Source organism: Saccostrea cucullata, unplaced genomic scaffold (genome assembly GCF_032062105.1).
Source record: "Saccostrea cucullata isolate Sc308-1 unplaced genomic scaffold, CSIRO_AGI_Scuc_v1 ctg374, whole genome shotgun sequence".
Taxonomy (NCBI): domain Eukaryota; kingdom Metazoa; phylum Mollusca; class Bivalvia; order Ostreida; family Ostreidae; genus Saccostrea; species Saccostrea cuccullata.
Genome location: NW_026923563.1, coordinates 109,535 through 126,708, shown reverse-complemented (window position 1 = coordinate 126,708; position 17,174 = coordinate 109,535). Strand labels below are relative to the sequence as shown.

At 31.6% G+C, this 17,174-nt stretch overlaps 2 protein-coding genes across 4 annotated transcripts; one reads left to right on the top strand and one right to left on the bottom strand.

Moving 5' to 3' along the window:
• Positions 1 to 50: 50 nt before the first annotated feature.
• Positions 51 to 4,918, top strand: LOC134264354 (ubiquinone biosynthesis O-methyltransferase, mitochondrial-like). Its single transcript, XM_062746654.1, has 5 exons — positions 51 to 150; positions 358 to 631; positions 2,705 to 2,947; positions 3,801 to 3,960; positions 4,363 to 4,918. Exons 1-5 carry the CDS (start codon positions 104 to 106, stop codon positions 4,542 to 4,544), a joined length of 906 nt encoding a protein of 301 aa, XP_062602638.1. The 5' UTR covers positions 51 to 103; the 3' UTR covers positions 4,545 to 4,918.
• A 1,082-nt stretch (positions 4,919 to 6,000) lies between these two features.
• LOC134264353 (microtubule-associated tyrosine carboxypeptidase-like) lies at positions 6,001 to 15,392 on the bottom strand. Of its 3 annotated transcripts, XM_062746652.1 has the most exons (9): positions 15,285 to 15,391; positions 12,880 to 13,349; positions 12,567 to 12,717; positions 12,024 to 12,192; positions 11,413 to 11,580; positions 10,538 to 11,271; positions 9,423 to 9,467; positions 7,438 to 7,472; positions 6,001 to 6,164 (listed from the first exon to the last, which is right to left on the bottom strand). In XM_062746652.1, the coding sequence occupies exons 2-9, from the start codon at positions 13,296 to 13,298 to the stop codon at positions 6,110 to 6,112; spliced, it is 1,776 nt and encodes a 591-aa protein (XP_062602636.1). In that variant the 5' UTR covers positions 13,299 to 13,349; positions 15,285 to 15,391; the 3' UTR covers positions 6,001 to 6,109. The 3 variants fall into 3 exon arrangements, with proteins under 3 accessions (XP_062602636.1, XP_062602637.1, XP_062602635.1); XM_062746653.1 differs by lacking the exon at positions 9,423 to 9,467; XM_062746651.1 differs by lacking the exons at positions 6,001 to 6,164; positions 7,438 to 7,472; positions 9,423 to 9,467 and having other exon boundaries at positions 9,564 to 11,271; positions 15,285 to 15,392.
• Between the last annotated feature and the right edge of the window lie 1,782 nt (positions 15,393 to 17,174).

The window sequence follows — 17,174 nt, the reverse complement described above, 5'->3', positions numbered from 1 at the left end:
CTTATGTAATAATGTAGTTTAATTTAAAACTTTTTCGGGACAAAAAAGGCTACCGTAAGAAAGAGTAATTTAGGGTGCCATATTTATTTCCGGTAACCTTTCAATGATGTTTTGCAGGAGATGTCTCAGAAAGTTTATATCAATCTCAAGGTTAGGCATTATCCAAACATTTTTGTTATTTTAGAAATTCTAGAATGGGACTGTGAATTTTCTTTAAAATTCTGAAAATTAAAAAAAATTAACATGGGGCATTTTGAAAAAAAAAAAATAGATTACAGCTGAATTATGTAATGACAAATGCCTGTAGTTTTTTTCATTAATTCATGTAGCTTTTAAAATTCTTATAATTGTTTACAGATTTGGCGGTCATAACAAAAGATGGAATCATGCCCGTCCTATTGCCCAAACCACGATAGACGAAGAGGAGCATGAGAAGTTTAAAAAATTGTCACATACCTGGTGGAATGAAGTTGGGGAATTCCAGGCCCTTCATGCTCTCAATGCACTGAGAGTTCCGTGGATAAGAGACTCTTTACTAGAAAAACAAGACCAGCCACCTCCATTGCACACAAAACCTTTAATGGGTCAACAAATTTTAGATGCAGGGTGTGGTGGGGGCATTTTATCAGAGGTAGTTAAAAAACATTTTATTGTATCTTTTTTTCAGTGTTGTAAAAAAAATGATATATACATTTTTAACTCACCTCAAAGAAGTTGAGGCCACTTATGTGATACACATGGCATAGGCACCACAGGTTTAAAGTTTTAATTTGGAGCAGTTTTCTTTTCTTAATTTTTATGCCCTACATTAATCATAGATGCATTGAAGAAGCTTCTAGTGTGTTTCATTGTACCAGTCAAGGTTTCAGATGCTGCGATTTCAGTATTGACCAGGTTAACGTTTTTAGAGCAGTTAAAGGTTTTTTGAGCAGTTCAAGATTTTTAGATCTAGCCTCATGTAAGGATGCACACTACCAGGCTTGCTACATATGCTTGATCTAACCTGCATTTTTCAAATGAGTGACCAGGTTAAAGTTTTTGAAGTAGGTTTATTCTAAAGTAGCTATAGTATAAGCCAGGGTTCGACACTAACTTTTTTACCTTGGTGGACCACAGGTCCACTTGTGAAAAATTATTGGTGGACCTTCTCAATATCTGGTGGACCTTTATAAATGTTTGAATTAATGATTGAATTATCACACAAGGCATTAATTAAAACTAACTTTAATATATACTGTTTCCAGTCAGACTAATAAAGCATAAATCTAACCAACCAACAGAATCAAATCAATTAGGGACTAGTCAGATTTTTTTTTTTTCAAAAATATTACAAATACTGCAAAACTTATTAAAAAAAAACAAAAACGTATTAATCTACAAACCATAAGAATATTTTAATAATTATCATTAAGTTACAATGGTGAAACCTGCATTTATTTCGCTTCCATAGGTAGATTAAATTCAAAATTCCAATTATTAATTAATATGTTCAAATATTAAATAAGTGAGCTTTTCATGTATCTATGGCTAGATCATTTTTTTTACTACGATGCAAAACTGACATAGGTACATGTATGTGCATTTAAAATTAATTATTTTCTAAATTTATTATTTATTCAAATAAGTAGTGACATTATGTATATCAAGAAAACAAATGAAACTGTGGATAATAGTTCATAAAATGTAAATTATGCCTGTTTGAACATCTATAAGGAAAAAAAAATGCATAAATGCAGCTGTCAATCAATTCTAATTATCTCCAACTGTGTGCGTTCAGGCGTGAAACGATTTCCTGTTACCCAGTGTAATTTTCACACCTTTCTGTGCATTACGTAAACAGAGGAGAGACTGGCTAATTTGGCACGGATTTTTCATGCTTCTTATTCAAGGTCCGTGTTGAATGTTCTTTCGTCTCAATATTATTGTTAATATTGGAGTTTTCAATTTTACATGTAAAATATATCGAGTTGTTAGGTCCCCCTGATTACCTAAAACATTATATTTATTCCTTGTAAAATACAGTTTGGAGGAATTAATAATTTGAGTTAAAGATGAATTTCGATTTAAAGAAAAAAAACCTGGAATTTCACTGTTTTTTTTAATACGGTGTTCAAATTTTAAGTGGACCGACGGTCCACCTAGTCCAGAACATTTGGTGGACCTTCCAATTTTTTGGTGGACTCGGGCCGCCGGTCCACCGTTAGTGTCGAACCCTGTAAGCCCTATGTTGACCAAACTTGCAAGGATGATTCATGTAGATCTGTAAGGATGTGCACACTGCTGGTCTTGCTGTGGATGCTGGATCTAGCCTCCAGTTTCCAGATGAGGGACCAGGTTAATTTTTTTTTAGTGGGTTCATTTTTAAGTAAATAATTGCCATACCTAAACCAAACTTGCATGGTATGTTATCTAAGGATCAACACTCCTTGACTTGCTTAGGATGCTAGATTTCACCTACATTTTCCAATTGAGTGACCAGGTTCAATTTCTTTAGCACAGGTCCATATCCAAAAAACTATAAGGTCCATGTGAACCAAACTTGCTGAATTTGAATTACATTTTCTTGATGAGTTACTAGTTTGAAGTTCTTGAATAAGTCCATTCCCAAGACAGTACAGGTATATGAAATGATATGAAATACATTTTATTACTTTTTTTTTCAAATGTGTGAACAAATATGATTCATACATATTTAAAATTCCAGGCACTGGCAAGACTTGGGGCAAATGTAATTGGAGTTGATATGGTGGAGGACAATATTAAAGTGGCTCAAGCCCATTTAGAGGAGGATCCAGCCATAAGTGGGACAGTAAAGTACATCCAGGCAACTGTGGAGGATTTAGTAGGAACAAATGAGGAGACATTTGATGCAGTTGTGGCCTCAGAGGTGGTAGAGCATGTATCAAATATTGATACTTTTTTAACATCATGCTGTAAAATTATAAAGGTAGGCTCTATTTTGATTTTTCTGAAATATTTTCGAATTATACATTTAATTAAATATGGCACATAAATAGTGGCATTTGCTTTTGTTTGCTTGTTTTTTTTTATCTATCTTGATATACATTTCCAACTATACCTTTGACTTGATAGTGTTTTATTATACCCCACCCTGGATGGCTGTAATTGCTTTAGAGAACAAACCGTAACTAATCTAGGCACTTGCAGTTACTTTATCTTCAAATGCAAATATTATACAATATATTTCATGAGATTAAATCAGATGATATTCTACCGGTATTAGGCCAAAAAAAATTAATCAATAGTTTCTCAGGCACCGCCGCATCAGTTCAAAAACGGCCGCATTGAACAATTTTATTAACAGATTGAAAAGGGAAATAACTCAATTTCCTATTTTTCCATATTGGAGAAGAAAATTGAGTTATTCCCCTTTTCATAAATGCTAAGATAGACGTTTTAAGAAGAAAAACAATATATATCTTCTAAATTTAAATATATAATGAATAAACTTTTAAATAAATGTTTGGAATAACATTATTTAAAGTGAAATACATATTATAACTAATTTCAGAGAACAAAAATTAAGAATTAGTAGATATAATCATTTATTGAACAAATGGCTTAAAAAAGGTGTAAAACCTGCTTCAAAAAAAAAAAAAAAAAAAAAAAAAAAAAAACCTGCCTGCCGCATTGAATTTTGAATTTTTTGGCCTGAGAAACTATTTATTAATTTTTTTCTTAAAGAAAAATCATTTTAATTCTTTATTTCTACCACAGTATCATGTTTCCTTCCTGCGCATTTCATATAAAATTGAAATATCTGGTCTTTCGTTTTGTAGCCTGGAGGATCCATTTTCTTGACAACCATTAATAAAACAACCATCTCCTACATGGCGGGAGTTTTAGCAGCTGAATATTTACTACGTTTAGTTCCTATAGGCACCCACGACTGGGAAAAGTTCATCTCACCTGAAGACCTACAGTTCTTCCTGGACAAGAGTAAGAATCAAGCCTATATCAAAACATGGTGAAGATTTTATTGAGTTTCTACATCAAGCTTATATCAAAACATAGTGAAGTTTACATTTTGAGGTTCTGCATATGTATGCTTGAAAGACTGAAAATAGAGCAATTTCTTTTGTTTGTGCAACTTTTCCCAGCTTTGACCATGTATGTACTAAGAAGCATGTGAGATAAAGAATTTTTATTTGGTCAACCTGAATCCCAACGGTTACTGTCAAAAAGTCGGATCATATAATTTCAAAGTAATGATTATAAATCAAAAAATGAAATTTCCACTATTATTTAAGATTGGATCTGTCTCACAGTTTGGGAAGAGAGGGATATTTTTCTTTTCTTTTTTTCAAAAATGGAAATCTTACAAACTTCAACACATTACAGGTGGATTTTCTACGACCTTGATCCATGGAATGATGTACAATCCACTGACCCGCAGGTGGGACTGGATCAGTAACACGAGTATAAATTACGGACTTCATGCCATCAAGCTACTTACACACGACACACCAGTGTCCCACACCAGTCCCGGAAATTCAGGAGAAACAACAGGAAAGAGTGTTTAAGATGCATGGACATGGAATTTATATACTTTTGTCAAAATGCTTTATTTAGAGGAATTATTATCTTAAAGGTGCAACTTCTGACTCCTACTGTTGAACATATATTTTCAAGGAAGAAAAATGTTTACTTTATAGGATATGATGTAATGTTTATGTTGGAATGTTATACATCTGTGTCCAACTTTTAAAGCATTATTATTGTTGGGGTTTATTTAACTTTCAAGTAATTCTGAGATATACATAACAGTTACACATCATGTACGTGTGTTGTTCACGGTAAGATTTTTTTACTCCCTGCAACTTATCCATTTGCATAATCCAAATTTGCAGGTTCCTATTTATGTGCTTGACTTTCCTCAATAAAGCTATTAAGTAAACTATTCTCTTTAATAAAGGCAATCCAAATTTGCACCATCTTCTATATAAATACATGTACCAATTCATTTATTTGTTCCATTCAAGTTGTGAATAAAGGGCAGTAACTCTTTATGCATAACAATATTTTGAAATCATATTGAAAATGCAACACTTTTGAATTTTGTTATGTTTTATTTGCATAATATTACCTCTGTACTTTGCTACCAAATAAATGTAAAACTCCTAAACCTGCATCAAAAGTTCATGAAAAACCTTAGTCAACAGCTATGATAAATGTGTTCTCTTATAATCACTAATGTACGTTAAAATTCTCACCCCTTTTCACTACTCATTACTGATTACTTGTTATATTGAGATATTAAACTGAAACACATACAAATTTTATAAAAATCATTGTTTAAAAAACAATAATTGAAGGTCTTGAAATATCAGCAAATTTTTCTTAAGTTTTATTGATTTAAATGTTCAGAAGAATGCATTCAATGTAAAATTATGATTCTGTGATGCTCCTAACACTGGCTGAAAACAATTAATAAAAGATCCTGACACCAACACAAACCTATCCAAACCAGGATTTAAATATTGTTATGAACTACTACTGGTAACATAAATAACAATAACAAAAAAAAATAAGAAGTTAACAAATTTCACACTAAAAAAATAGTGCTACTATAAATTAAGTCTAATAATGAAAACAATAAAACAACTACACCATTTGCACACAATTTGGCAAATAACATGACAAAAATGAGACCCTTTGATTCTGAGTATATGTTGAGAAAAACAAAACACTAAAACTGAATAACATAGCATGTAAACACTGTTGTAGATATCACAGTTGAAAAGTACACTAGTACTGTTTAAAAGTTAGTGAACTTTAGTGGATACAGCTTATATACCTTGTATCAATGTAGGTGAGGAACTCTAAAATGGATATAACTTTAATAATTTCTTCAAGTAGATATACATACATGTATTATAGCATAAAAACTAAAGTGGATATAGAATACCGGGGTAAACACTTACTTAAACACTAAAGTGGATAATACTTTAACCCTAAAGTTTAAAATTTAAACTTTAGGGTACATGTATATGTATTTAAAACACAAAAGTGGCTATCACAGCTTACTTTGTATAAGAAAAAATGTCATGGCACACAAAAATAAATTAGGAGGTTTAACGGGAAAATGTTAATTCCGGTGTCTCTCAATGGGTGGGAGTTTTTCGCTCTTTGGTAACTCATGGCTATAACAAAAGGGTGGTTGTTAATTAATTCATTTATTTTTTAATTGCAAAAAATATCATTATATATTTAATATATGGCTGAGGTGTTACTGCATGGCATGCATATTAAAAATTAGGTTAAAATGCTGACAAACTTTGGCACATTAGTGAAATATTCAAAATAATTATGATATGTTGTATACATTTGTATTAGGGATGATGTAATTTCTGACGTATAATTTAAGGCACTAGGAAATCTTGACTTGGAAATTATCTATTTATGCCAAAATACACTATACCACAAGAATTTTAATATTAATATTGATTAAGTAAATTCTAAATGTGCTCATTTATTACAGTTAACTTATCTTACCCTTAATTCCAAATAATTAAAAATTATTCACGATTACATGTATACAACAAAATATAGATATACTGTAGAAGTACAAATTTTCGTGGGGATAAAATTTCGTTGATTTGTCATCAAAAATAGTTTTGTGGGCATTTAATTTCATTGTTTTGAGAGTAAGCCTATTCCATAGTCATGTAATATTTCATGTGGGATTTAATTTCGATGATAATCGTTAAAAACGAAATAAACAAAATTTAATACCCCACGAGTATTTGTTCCTTTACAGTATATAATTATATATATGTATAAAAATAAAAGTTCTAAAAGACTAGCTTTTACATCATGAAACATTATCTGGTAATACAATTATGACTGCATTAGCACAAACATTCACGTATATTTAAGTGGTGTTTTCAATTAATTGTTCCAAAAAGATTCTGTTTTCTACTTCACAAAATGAGCCATTATAAAATTGTAGTAAAGATCTATAATATGATTCAATACCTGAATTATTATATGTAGAAAAAATATCTTTCAGCATTCCCTCAAGATCTTAATTGTTATGAAGCAAGGAGTTGGTCTTACTATTCTTCATAAAAAAAATTTAATAAACTTGAGGATTTTCCACAATATATTGAAAAAGAAAACTTAGCTGGTATATATGAAAGTAGTTATTAAGCTAGACTTTTTTTTTCATTTTGATTAATTGCTCCTTTAAGTTATGTGATGTTTTGTTTTCAATAATCAGTATAAGCTACCATATTGTACTCAACCAAACAATTCATTCTGGCAGTATTTTCCCATGTTTTAGAACTTTTGGATAACCTTTAGACAAAGCAACACTAAAAAAACTTTTCTCCTACAGGCTGTAGCAAAAATTTCACTACCACACTCAACAGTCTGGCTCCTACAGGCTGTAACAAAAATTTCACAACCACCTACTTGCATAACAATCGCAGTGGCCAACAGCTAATTTTCTGAAAAAGAAATGAAAGGCCCTTTATTTAGATTTTGTGTTAATAAGTGCCCCAAATTGTGTGCAAATGATTTGATCAATAATTCGTGACATTTTTATTTTAAACTATAGTTTATATCAACATTTATAACTAGCTTTCAATTAAATAATATATGTTCTAATTTTTCAATTATATATAACCCTGAAAAGGGATTATGAGCAATGGTTATTCAAGCATAAAATGTTAACTTTAAAAAAATGTAAGTGACAAACTCTTTGTTAATAACAAACATATCTACTGCATCCCGTAAGTATCTAAACATTGATCAACACATTTAGTTCAAACATGCAACAACATTAAATTCTTGTTTCCCATAGCAATACCATGCAAAACAATGCCATTAGAAATGTTATTATTTATCATGAATTTTCAAAAAATTTCATTACTATTATTTTATCCAAAAATAAATTATGCAAAATATTTTTTTTTTAAATAAATTATGCAAAATAATTTTTTTTTTTAATAAATTTTAAGAAAATTTTCAAATAAATAATCACATTTCTGTAGTTGTCTAATGACATTGATAGTTCAGCATTACATTTTTAATATAAGCCGTAAAACTTTCTATGAATTACGGTGGTTGTACAAAAAATGTACTAGTATTATGATGGTAACTTTTATTGTAGTACCTTTGACAAATTTTAAAGAATTCTACATGTAAAAAAGGAACTGTAACCAACATGTTATAAAATATTTAAAATTAAATAAAAATTCCATTAAAAACAAAACAAGAACTTTCAAAGAAAAATGCAATATACTATAAAATATGAATACAGGTACTCATACTATTTTATGTGTGAAAATTGTACTTACTTACATGATACACATCATTAAACTCTCCAGTCAACATAAAAAAGTAATTCTCTATCCAAAAATTATAACTAATCACAAATACTGTATTAAAATATACATGTATTTACTAATTTAAAAATAAAACACACAAAATAATGACAATTTTATAATTGTTCACAATATTCAAATTTAACAGGAATAGTTGAAATGAAATATATTATCAGATAATTCAGCATACAAAAACATTAAAAGAATGTAAAGAAAATGAAAGCTACATATGATTTGACCTACCTTATATTGATTCTTAAGTTTCCTTCAGTTATTTATTCAACAATTCTTTGCTAATACTTTAGATTTAATGATGAAATCTTAATTAATGAACTAAAAAGTTGCTGGAAGTATACATGTCTAATGTTGGATTTTAAGTAAAACAGATTTTTTTTACCTTGCAAAATGAATGTCTTGATGATCATAAAACATTATGTATAATACATTCTTAGCCAAAAAAAAAAAAATCTTAGTAGAAAAATTATAAAAACCTTTAAGGAAAAAATCAAAATAAAAGAAAAAAAACTGCTTAAAACCTTTTAATGGGACTTTCATAATCTAGTAATTTTGGACTAAAGTAGGTGAAAGATGAAAAGAAAAATTAGTTAGGCATCTTCCTAAATCATCTTCAGATTATGTTCAGTTTCAAGCCTTAAATTAGCATTACATGTACTGGGTATTTTGATATATGGAACTTTAAGACTTAATAAAAGTTTGGGGGAAAGTACAGATAAAAAGGGTATTTAGATCTCAAATAAAAACTACAATTATACACAGGTACAGGTATTTGTAGAAAAGTCATGATCTAGATTATTTGGTACAGTAATTTAGTTCAGTGTATAGACACAAAGCACCATGGAAAAAAAAGTTGTAGATAACTTCACAAGAAACCACATGAGAAGAAAAGAAAATGCTTTTAAAAGTACAAAGGTCTTACTATTGCTGCCAAAATTTAGTAAAAAAAAAATTCCCCTTCTCCAACTATACAACATCAATTCTACTTTCCAAAATTACCCCCTAAAAGGTTATGTGGTAAAATAAAATGTATACAATGTACATGTATAAACTTACCCAAAATGACTTTGATGAACTAATATCACATGTTTCAAAATTACTCTGCAATATTCCAATACAGATTTTTTTAAAATTGAGATTCAAAATAAAAAACCATGTAAATGTTGAAACAAAATTCTTCTTCATTTATAAAACAAATAAAAAAAAATGAAAGGGGTTTTAATTTTCAACTTAAATATGGAGGGGGAAAAACAGAATCCTTTTTTTTTTAATGAAAGAAAAGGGAAAACGTGTGAACTACCATGAATTGTTTAACTTTTGTTAACAATCTGAAACAAAATTAATGTTGATGGGGACATTTACTGACCATCTGCCATTATTGAAAATATATACATATATATATTTAAAAATGAAAGAAATGCATTTTCAATGACTAGACTACAGTTCCTGCTAAAAACATGTTCAATGATGAAATTATGAAAACAGGGCAAAATATTAAATTGAAATGAAAAATAAAATTTCAGTGTATAAAAGTAGCTGCAAATTATTAAATGTCAAGATTTTTTGATTTCAGACAATGATAAAACTGAACAATTAAATGAAACCCAAACACTTCAGAGTGATTAAATGTGGACATTTTCTCACTGTCACAGCCATGCAATGTTAAGTTCAACAATGCTCACAAAAATTATAAAAATTCAAGATCTTGTGACTCTGAAATGTGGAGTGGTCTCCCTTTAGAGTGTATCAATTCATTTTTTTTTCTCCAGAATTGTATGCTGCCATAATTATTTTGGCTCTATATTTTTAGGACTAGAATGTAATCTATTGGAAGCTGATCTTGCCCGCCTTGTTAATAATTTGGAGGATGTAGAAGAGGAGTCTGAGAATAGACTCTGATTCTGAACACATGATGTAAATGCATTTTCTGTCACAGATTTGGAAGATCGAATGTTATCTAAACTGTCTAATAGATTATATTTTTCAGGATATATGAAATTTTCTCTACCCGATTCACAAACAGTTCTGACCACATTAGAGCACAATTCTGGAGAATCTGAATTTCTATAAACAGAGCCAGGGTAAATAGACTTCAACTTTTTCACACCAAAGTCAGTTAGAAAAGAAAAGCCAGACAATCGACTTTCAGACCACGAGGCCTGCAGCGTTACCTCAGACCTGCTGCTCCACTGCTCAGGTCCCTGGTCCTGGTGGATGACGGTGGTGCAGACGTTGCTGTTTGTGTTGGTTGTTACGGACTTCAGGCTCCAAATGGATCCAGTCAGGGAACCAGCTGACGAACAAGATGGCCGACAAATTTGAGGCAAATCATTAAAAATGGCATTATTATTACAAGATTCTTCTAGTTTAGCTTCAAAGGGATCTAGACCTGCATCGTGCTGAGGGAGGTCAAGATCAGATGAAATACCACTATCAGCACTGGACTCGGTCAAAAATCTCTTCTTCTGGCCTTCAGATGCCTCCTGAACTTCAGCCTTAGAACGCAGACTAGTGCAACTACCCTCCTCACATTCACTCTCTGTGGCTTCAGATGAAAAACTTTCTGAACTTTGACCCTTAACCCGAAATTTATTACCTTTCCCCTTTCTATACTTTTTTCTCACCTTACGAGAGTTTTCAGGGCCAATTCTTCGCCCCCGTTTTAGACGTTGTATATAAGCTAATGGGGGATGAACACGTGGTCGAACAGTATTCAAGCCATTCAAATTTGCAATAGCCTTGAGATTCTTTTTGTATTTTGTCTCATTTTTCATAAACGCTGGCATACGTAGACAGTCTTGCCTTGCTAATCGTTTACAACGGCTCACTTCATCCACACACATTTTCCCACACATCAGAACTTGAAAATCTATGGTGTCTATGTTGCGTAATATTTCCACTGCACCTAAAATAAAAAAAAATTATACCAGTTTACATGAATTTAAATAATTTAACTAACCAGCTATTAAAATTTTGGAAAATAAATGAAATATTTTTAATTCCAAAAAATATTAAATTGATTAAAAAATTCAAATTTTTCAGATACCTTCAAAATAGCACTGGTCTTTTCCATATCCTCCTAAATCATTTGGATCTATCAGTCCTCGCTTGATTCTCATGCAGAGGCGCCATCTGTGATCGGGACTCTTGACAAACATAGCTAAGTGATCAAACAGTTGTTTGAAGGTCATCTCGGCTGCTTTGCAGGCCGCATCTGAATGGATAAACAATTATTTGCTCTTTGCAAAATAGGATCAGTGTAATAAATAAATCAAGAAGAAATATACAGTTATTCAAACATTTACAATTGTTTACAACCACATCCCCCTATACCCTTTATGTATATGTTTCTCTTCTTATATTCTTGAGACCTTTTCTTTGTTAGGCCTTAATCATTCATTTCTTATTGTAGTCATTTATGCCTAACTCTTATAAAAATATGCTTGATACGTATAACTTTTTTTTTTTTTTTTTTTTAGGTTTTTCTTTACATTATTGAAGCAAAAATTATGATAGAATTTAAAAAGAAATGGAAAGTTGTTGGATGATAAATTCTTGAAGTTTAAAAATGTGCTAAAACAAATCAAATAATAATTTTATTTTTCATTACATATGGCATTAATTATACACATTACATTTAGATCAGAAAATGCTTACAGTACTGCAGTGCTGAGCTCCAGAGGTACCGTACTCTGGCATTCAGTACAGTGTTTATACAGGCCAGTCCCTCCTCTGTACGCAGCTGTTCTAAACTCCCCAGACCCCGAACTCCGAACCTCTTCCTGTCCATAAACCAGGGCTGCAAGCCATCATTAAATGATCGAAACTGATGGTTAAGGAAAAGTGCACTTAATTTTTTTTAAAAACAAGACTAGTCTGTTTATGCATGCTGTTTACCACTCAAATTTGAATTACTCTGAGTTGGGAGGAGTGTATATATAATGTTTGCACTGCATAGACAATTTTTTTTTACAAAATTAAATATCTTACTATTTATTTATCTTATTTACGTGTAACTTTTTAAGATAAGATCATTGCAATATATTTCATTCATGCATGATTGTACTGTAAAATGAAATCTCAGAGCTATAGTTTACTCAGCTTCCAGCTAGTGTCTATGACAATTGCAATGTCATTGAAGTCTAGAGCCCTCCTCTGTCTAACTGCTATCAAAATCTAAATAACTTTTGATGAGGATACAAAATGTGTTCCTATTTCATGGTCTGCAAGACATCTGATTCCCCATTCTCTTAAGAAGTTGTTATCATCTGTGTTCTTTATCCAGAAGGAGTAACTCCTGGCCTCTGGTTTGTTGTATTTAGCATGAGGACCGACCCACATCATTTTTGCACTTAAAAACAAGAAAAGCCATAATTAATGACAAATGTTCCACCACCAATTTAGAGCTCTAAAAGGCCGCATCATAGGACAAAGACTATAAAAGACATCTTAATGCACATTTATCAAAATATTTGAATATGTCTTATAGAACTGTAAGTTTTATCCTAGTTACCTTGAAGCTAAATTAGTACACCATATAATGCTCATTGCTCCATCTAATTTGTTTTCTTTGAGATAATCAAGGAGAATATTATTCGCCTCATCTTTTGTAATTTTCTTGCCATGCATAGCCTCCAAATAATCATGACCATCCCCATATTTTTCCTTCACAACCTTAAGTATATGCTCAGCTTCTCCAAACAGGTCAAACCGGATCTGATTGCTAGCCTTGTTGTACAAGTTTTCAATTTCTTCTTCAGAGCCTTTTAAAACGAACTTTGGTAGTCTTCCATGCTTTAGAAACCGCTCTTTCTGCTCTTCTAAGTTCAGAGGACAGATTGCTGTTGCAAATTTTGCTGGCTGCTGTTCCAAAGTTTTGATGTTTGTGGTTTTACCCCCAGAGGAAGTTCGATGCTGATACTTCTTGGTCATGACTACATCCACAATGAGTGTGTTTATGAACAACACTGGCTACCATTGAATCTAGGGGGAAAATAAAGGATAATAATCAAATAATGTACAGTACGTGTATACTCAATTCTCATTTATTGCGGGTTCCAGTGTATTATTAGTTATCCAGGTTCAATCAAGGGTGTACGGGGATTTACCCCGGGTTGTATTCCATACACCCTGAGGCCGAAGGCCGAAGGGTGTGTGGAATACAACCCGGGGTAAATAACACTGTGCTTTGTAAACATGATTTTTAATCATAGAGAATGTATACATTGTGACGTTTATTTACACCCGGCTCAAGTCGGGTGTTCCATTGTATTAATTAATGTGCTTTATTCCAAAATAGGATATATAGCTCATATTCTTTGCTAAACTGTGTGTTAAAATTTTTAAGTTAATGTGCGCCTCACTGCCCACAGTCCAAAATTTAAAAGAGTCTTTAGCAGCTGCTGAGCTAGGGCTACAAAAATTCAGCTTAATAGTTTAATAGTACAAATTATGAATATCCTCATTTCAAAATTGAAACGACATATACCGTAGTTAACTAATTGAAAATGCAGCAATCAGGCCTATATACATGTATGATCTTCAGTAAGGACAATACCGTTTCACGGTAACTGCGGTACTGCTCTTTTGCAGGGCAAAATGATATAGTTTGGTGAAATATGACGTAAAAGTAATTGTTGAATATACGTCATTTAATTATCTATCTACAAAAACTTCGCCAAACGTTATTATTTTGCCAAATTGACAAGTTTATTTTAAAGGTGAAACGACTTAATGATTTTATGATTTAATACTTTCAATGCTTGTGTATTCAAAAATCATATAAATACACTTAAATAAGAGTAACTTTGAATGCATAAACTTCTATTAACCAACAATTGCATTTTAGGCTATGACCGATCAACTTTTCTAGTAGTCCAATAAAAGAAAGCATATTTATTTTTTGATTTGTGACACGATAGCGGTGTTTTTCTTTGAAGTTTACTGTTCTGTATTAGCAATACAGAACGGCACTTGGGTGGGCGGAATTCTGTATTAGCCCAGTATATACTGTACATTTGCCAACTATTCTGTATCTAAAATACAGCACGGTCTAAAAATAAATCTGATTCAATTTAGCAAAAGCACGCACATATAGTATGGGGGGGGCTAAATGCTGGTGTTTAATTTTTATGAGAAATACTATTAATCCTGTGTAAAATATCAAAATTTCTCAATCACTTTTTAAAAAATTATTCCACACATAATCTACAAGTAATTTAGATCCAACGGAAAACGAAAATTCACAATAAACATAATCTACTCGTAATTTTGATCCAAACGAACAAAAAATCGCAATAACGGAAAACATCCACTCTCCTCGTGCAAAATCATTTAAGTCCATTTTTCGCGTTTTTATTTTTTAAAATCCTTCTCGCTTACGACAGCCAGACGTCTCTTTCACTTCGTTTTTAAGGTCGAAATTCAATTAGAAAAATAAAAATCCGTGATATCAATTTGAAAGTCCATCGAAGAATTTTCTGTAAATCCTGATTTTGTAAATCTGGCCAAACCGGGATTTTTAAGACCCCTGAAATATATAATCTCCATCTGCAGATCACAAAAATTACGGTTAAATCCTCCACTTTATCCATTAAGGAAAACCTCACAAACAATGATACAAGACTGACTATCACTCGATTACGTCTACCCCGTTAAATTGTCAAAACTAATCTGACGGAATTTTACGATTTCCGTAAATATATATATATACTGCGTATGCGTACTCCCCGTTGGGGCCTCAGAACTCTGGCGGAAGTTTGGATGCTGCAAAGTTATAAAGTTTTTTTTGATTGATCGTGTCACAAATCATGAGAACTCATTTTGTTTTTCCGCCTCCAAATAAAACCTGTCGAGTTCTCTAAATAATACTTATTGAGTCATTTTGTTTTTCCGCCTCCATAAAACATCTGTGTTTACCTCTTTACCGTGGGTCCTTCATTTTATCACTCTCTCTGCCTTCGCTTACTCTGCAGAAAAATATCTGCCGCCATATCTAAATAACAGAGTCGCTAGGGGAAGTACAATGACGTCACAATATCTTATGAAAGGTAAATCCAGAGAATACCCGAAAACAGGATAAAAGAAAGGACTGAAAGTACTCAACCGAAGTTACGCATAAACTGGCAGATGCAAAAACTCAACAGAAAAGCTAATGATAAATATACATTTTAGAAATAAGCGTTTATATCCAAATTAACAAACAAACAAAAAAACAAAAAAAAAAAACCCAAAAAACAAAACAAAAAAAAGTAATTAAAAAAAAAAAACAAGTATAAACATGTATTAAAGAAATCTTTACCGAAATATTCTATCATTTTCAAAAGCATCGAGGCCAACATTTTTCAATACCAAATCATTTTGTACCATTTTTTTTTTATTGCATACAATACTACATTACCCCTTTTTCAATTTACTGTAGGAAAAAGGGGGGTGGGTGGGCAACCAGCCTTGCAATGTATATTTTCAATAGCAAACCTTATGTTTAGAAAAAAAAAGTGGGTGGGGGTGAGGGGACAACCCCCCCCCCCCCCCAAGTTGCTACATGCCTGTATTTCCAATACAAACTTTTTTTTGGAGACAGAGAGACCTACATCTAGCTAAAGACAGACAAAAGAGATTTAAAGTCCCCTTGCTTTCCCCACACCATTCACTTTATTCCAGATTGTCTAGTGCTCAACTTCCAGACATCTGAGAATTTTTATACAAATACAAATACTTTATTGGCACAAACACAATTACAATAATTGGCAAAGGCCCACTGAACATCATTAAATAATGTTTACATATTTTTCAAAAATTGTCAAGTACTTGACTTCTAAGTTCAAAACAGTCTCTGATAAATTTAACAGTAACTTTCAAGACTTTTTGTATATTAATGTTTACAGTAATTGTAACATATATTTCTCATTGCTAAAATTATTATTTTTCTTTGTTATGTTATAAATATTACTAAAGAATGTGTTTCTTTGCTTAGAGTAAGAATTACATTGAAAAAGAAAATGTATTTCATCCTCAATCACACCAGTATTACAAACATTACAATATATTTCATTTCTTGATGTGGAAATATATATCTACCACTTTCTATTGCAAGTTTATGTGCGCTTTGTCTATAATTCTACTAAGAGAGGATCTCTCAGATCTTTTTTTTTTGAGTAAATCAACATAAGGACTTCTTTTACCTGAGTATACTTTCTTGAAGAAATCAAGTTTTTCTGAACCAAAGATTTTTGACGTTTGCTCCTGAGTGCGCTGATCAATGATTCTTTGTTTAATGTTTGGTAAAAGGTGTTGGATGGAACCTGTATATTTTGTAATGTTTGAGAATCCAAGATTATCTAGAATAGAAAATAATTTCTTAGTCCAAGAATTACAGTTACTTGTGGATTGGTAAAGTTTAAAGGCCAGAGAATCAGAAGTTTTCAGGTGATTCCAATATTTGATACTAGAGAGGGAAATTTTGGACCAAAGTGGTAGTCTTTTAAGTTCCGCTAAACAACCAGCATTGGATGTTTTGCAGTGCACTCCAAGGATGTCTTTAATAAATTTTAAGTGAAAATTTTCAATATTTGAAATATCTTTGGATGAGAGATCCACTCCCCATAATTCACTACAATAGAGAAGAACTGGAAGTACAATAGCATCAAAGAGTTAATTTTTCTAAAAGTTTACATGGGTTATCAAATCTAATAATTCTTTTCATTTTAAAACATGCTTTTCTAGCCTTTTCAACAAGCACAGCTGTTACTAAATTAAACTTCCTATTACATTTCATCATAATACCTAAATAACAGTATCTTGGTACAA

Bases quoted from the DNA above. Each gene is read 5' to 3' on its own strand.
- LOC134264354 (XM_062746654.1), top strand. From the start codon at position 104: ATGATGTTTTGCAGGAGATGTCTCAGAAAGTTTATATCAATCTCAAG. The intron at 2,948-3,800 runs GTAGGCTCTATT...TTCGTTTTGTAG, and splicing joins CATGCTGTAAAATTATAAAG to CCTGGAGGATCCATTTTCTT. The intron at 3,961-4,362 runs GTAAGAATCAAG...AACACATTACAG, and splicing joins ACAGTTCTTCCTGGACAAGA to GTGGATTTTCTACGACCTTG.
- LOC134264353 (XM_062746651.1), bottom strand. From the start codon at position 13,298: ATGACCAAGAAGTATCAGCATCGAACTTCCTCTGGGGGTAAAACCACA. The intron at 12,193-12,566 runs GTATCCTCATCA...CTTAACCATCAG, and splicing joins ATGAAATAGGAACACATTTT to TTTCGATCATTTAATGATGG. The intron at 11,272-11,412 runs GTATCTGAAAAA...TTTTTATTTTAG, and splicing joins AGACCAGTGCTATTTTGAAG to GTGCAGTGGAAATATTACGC.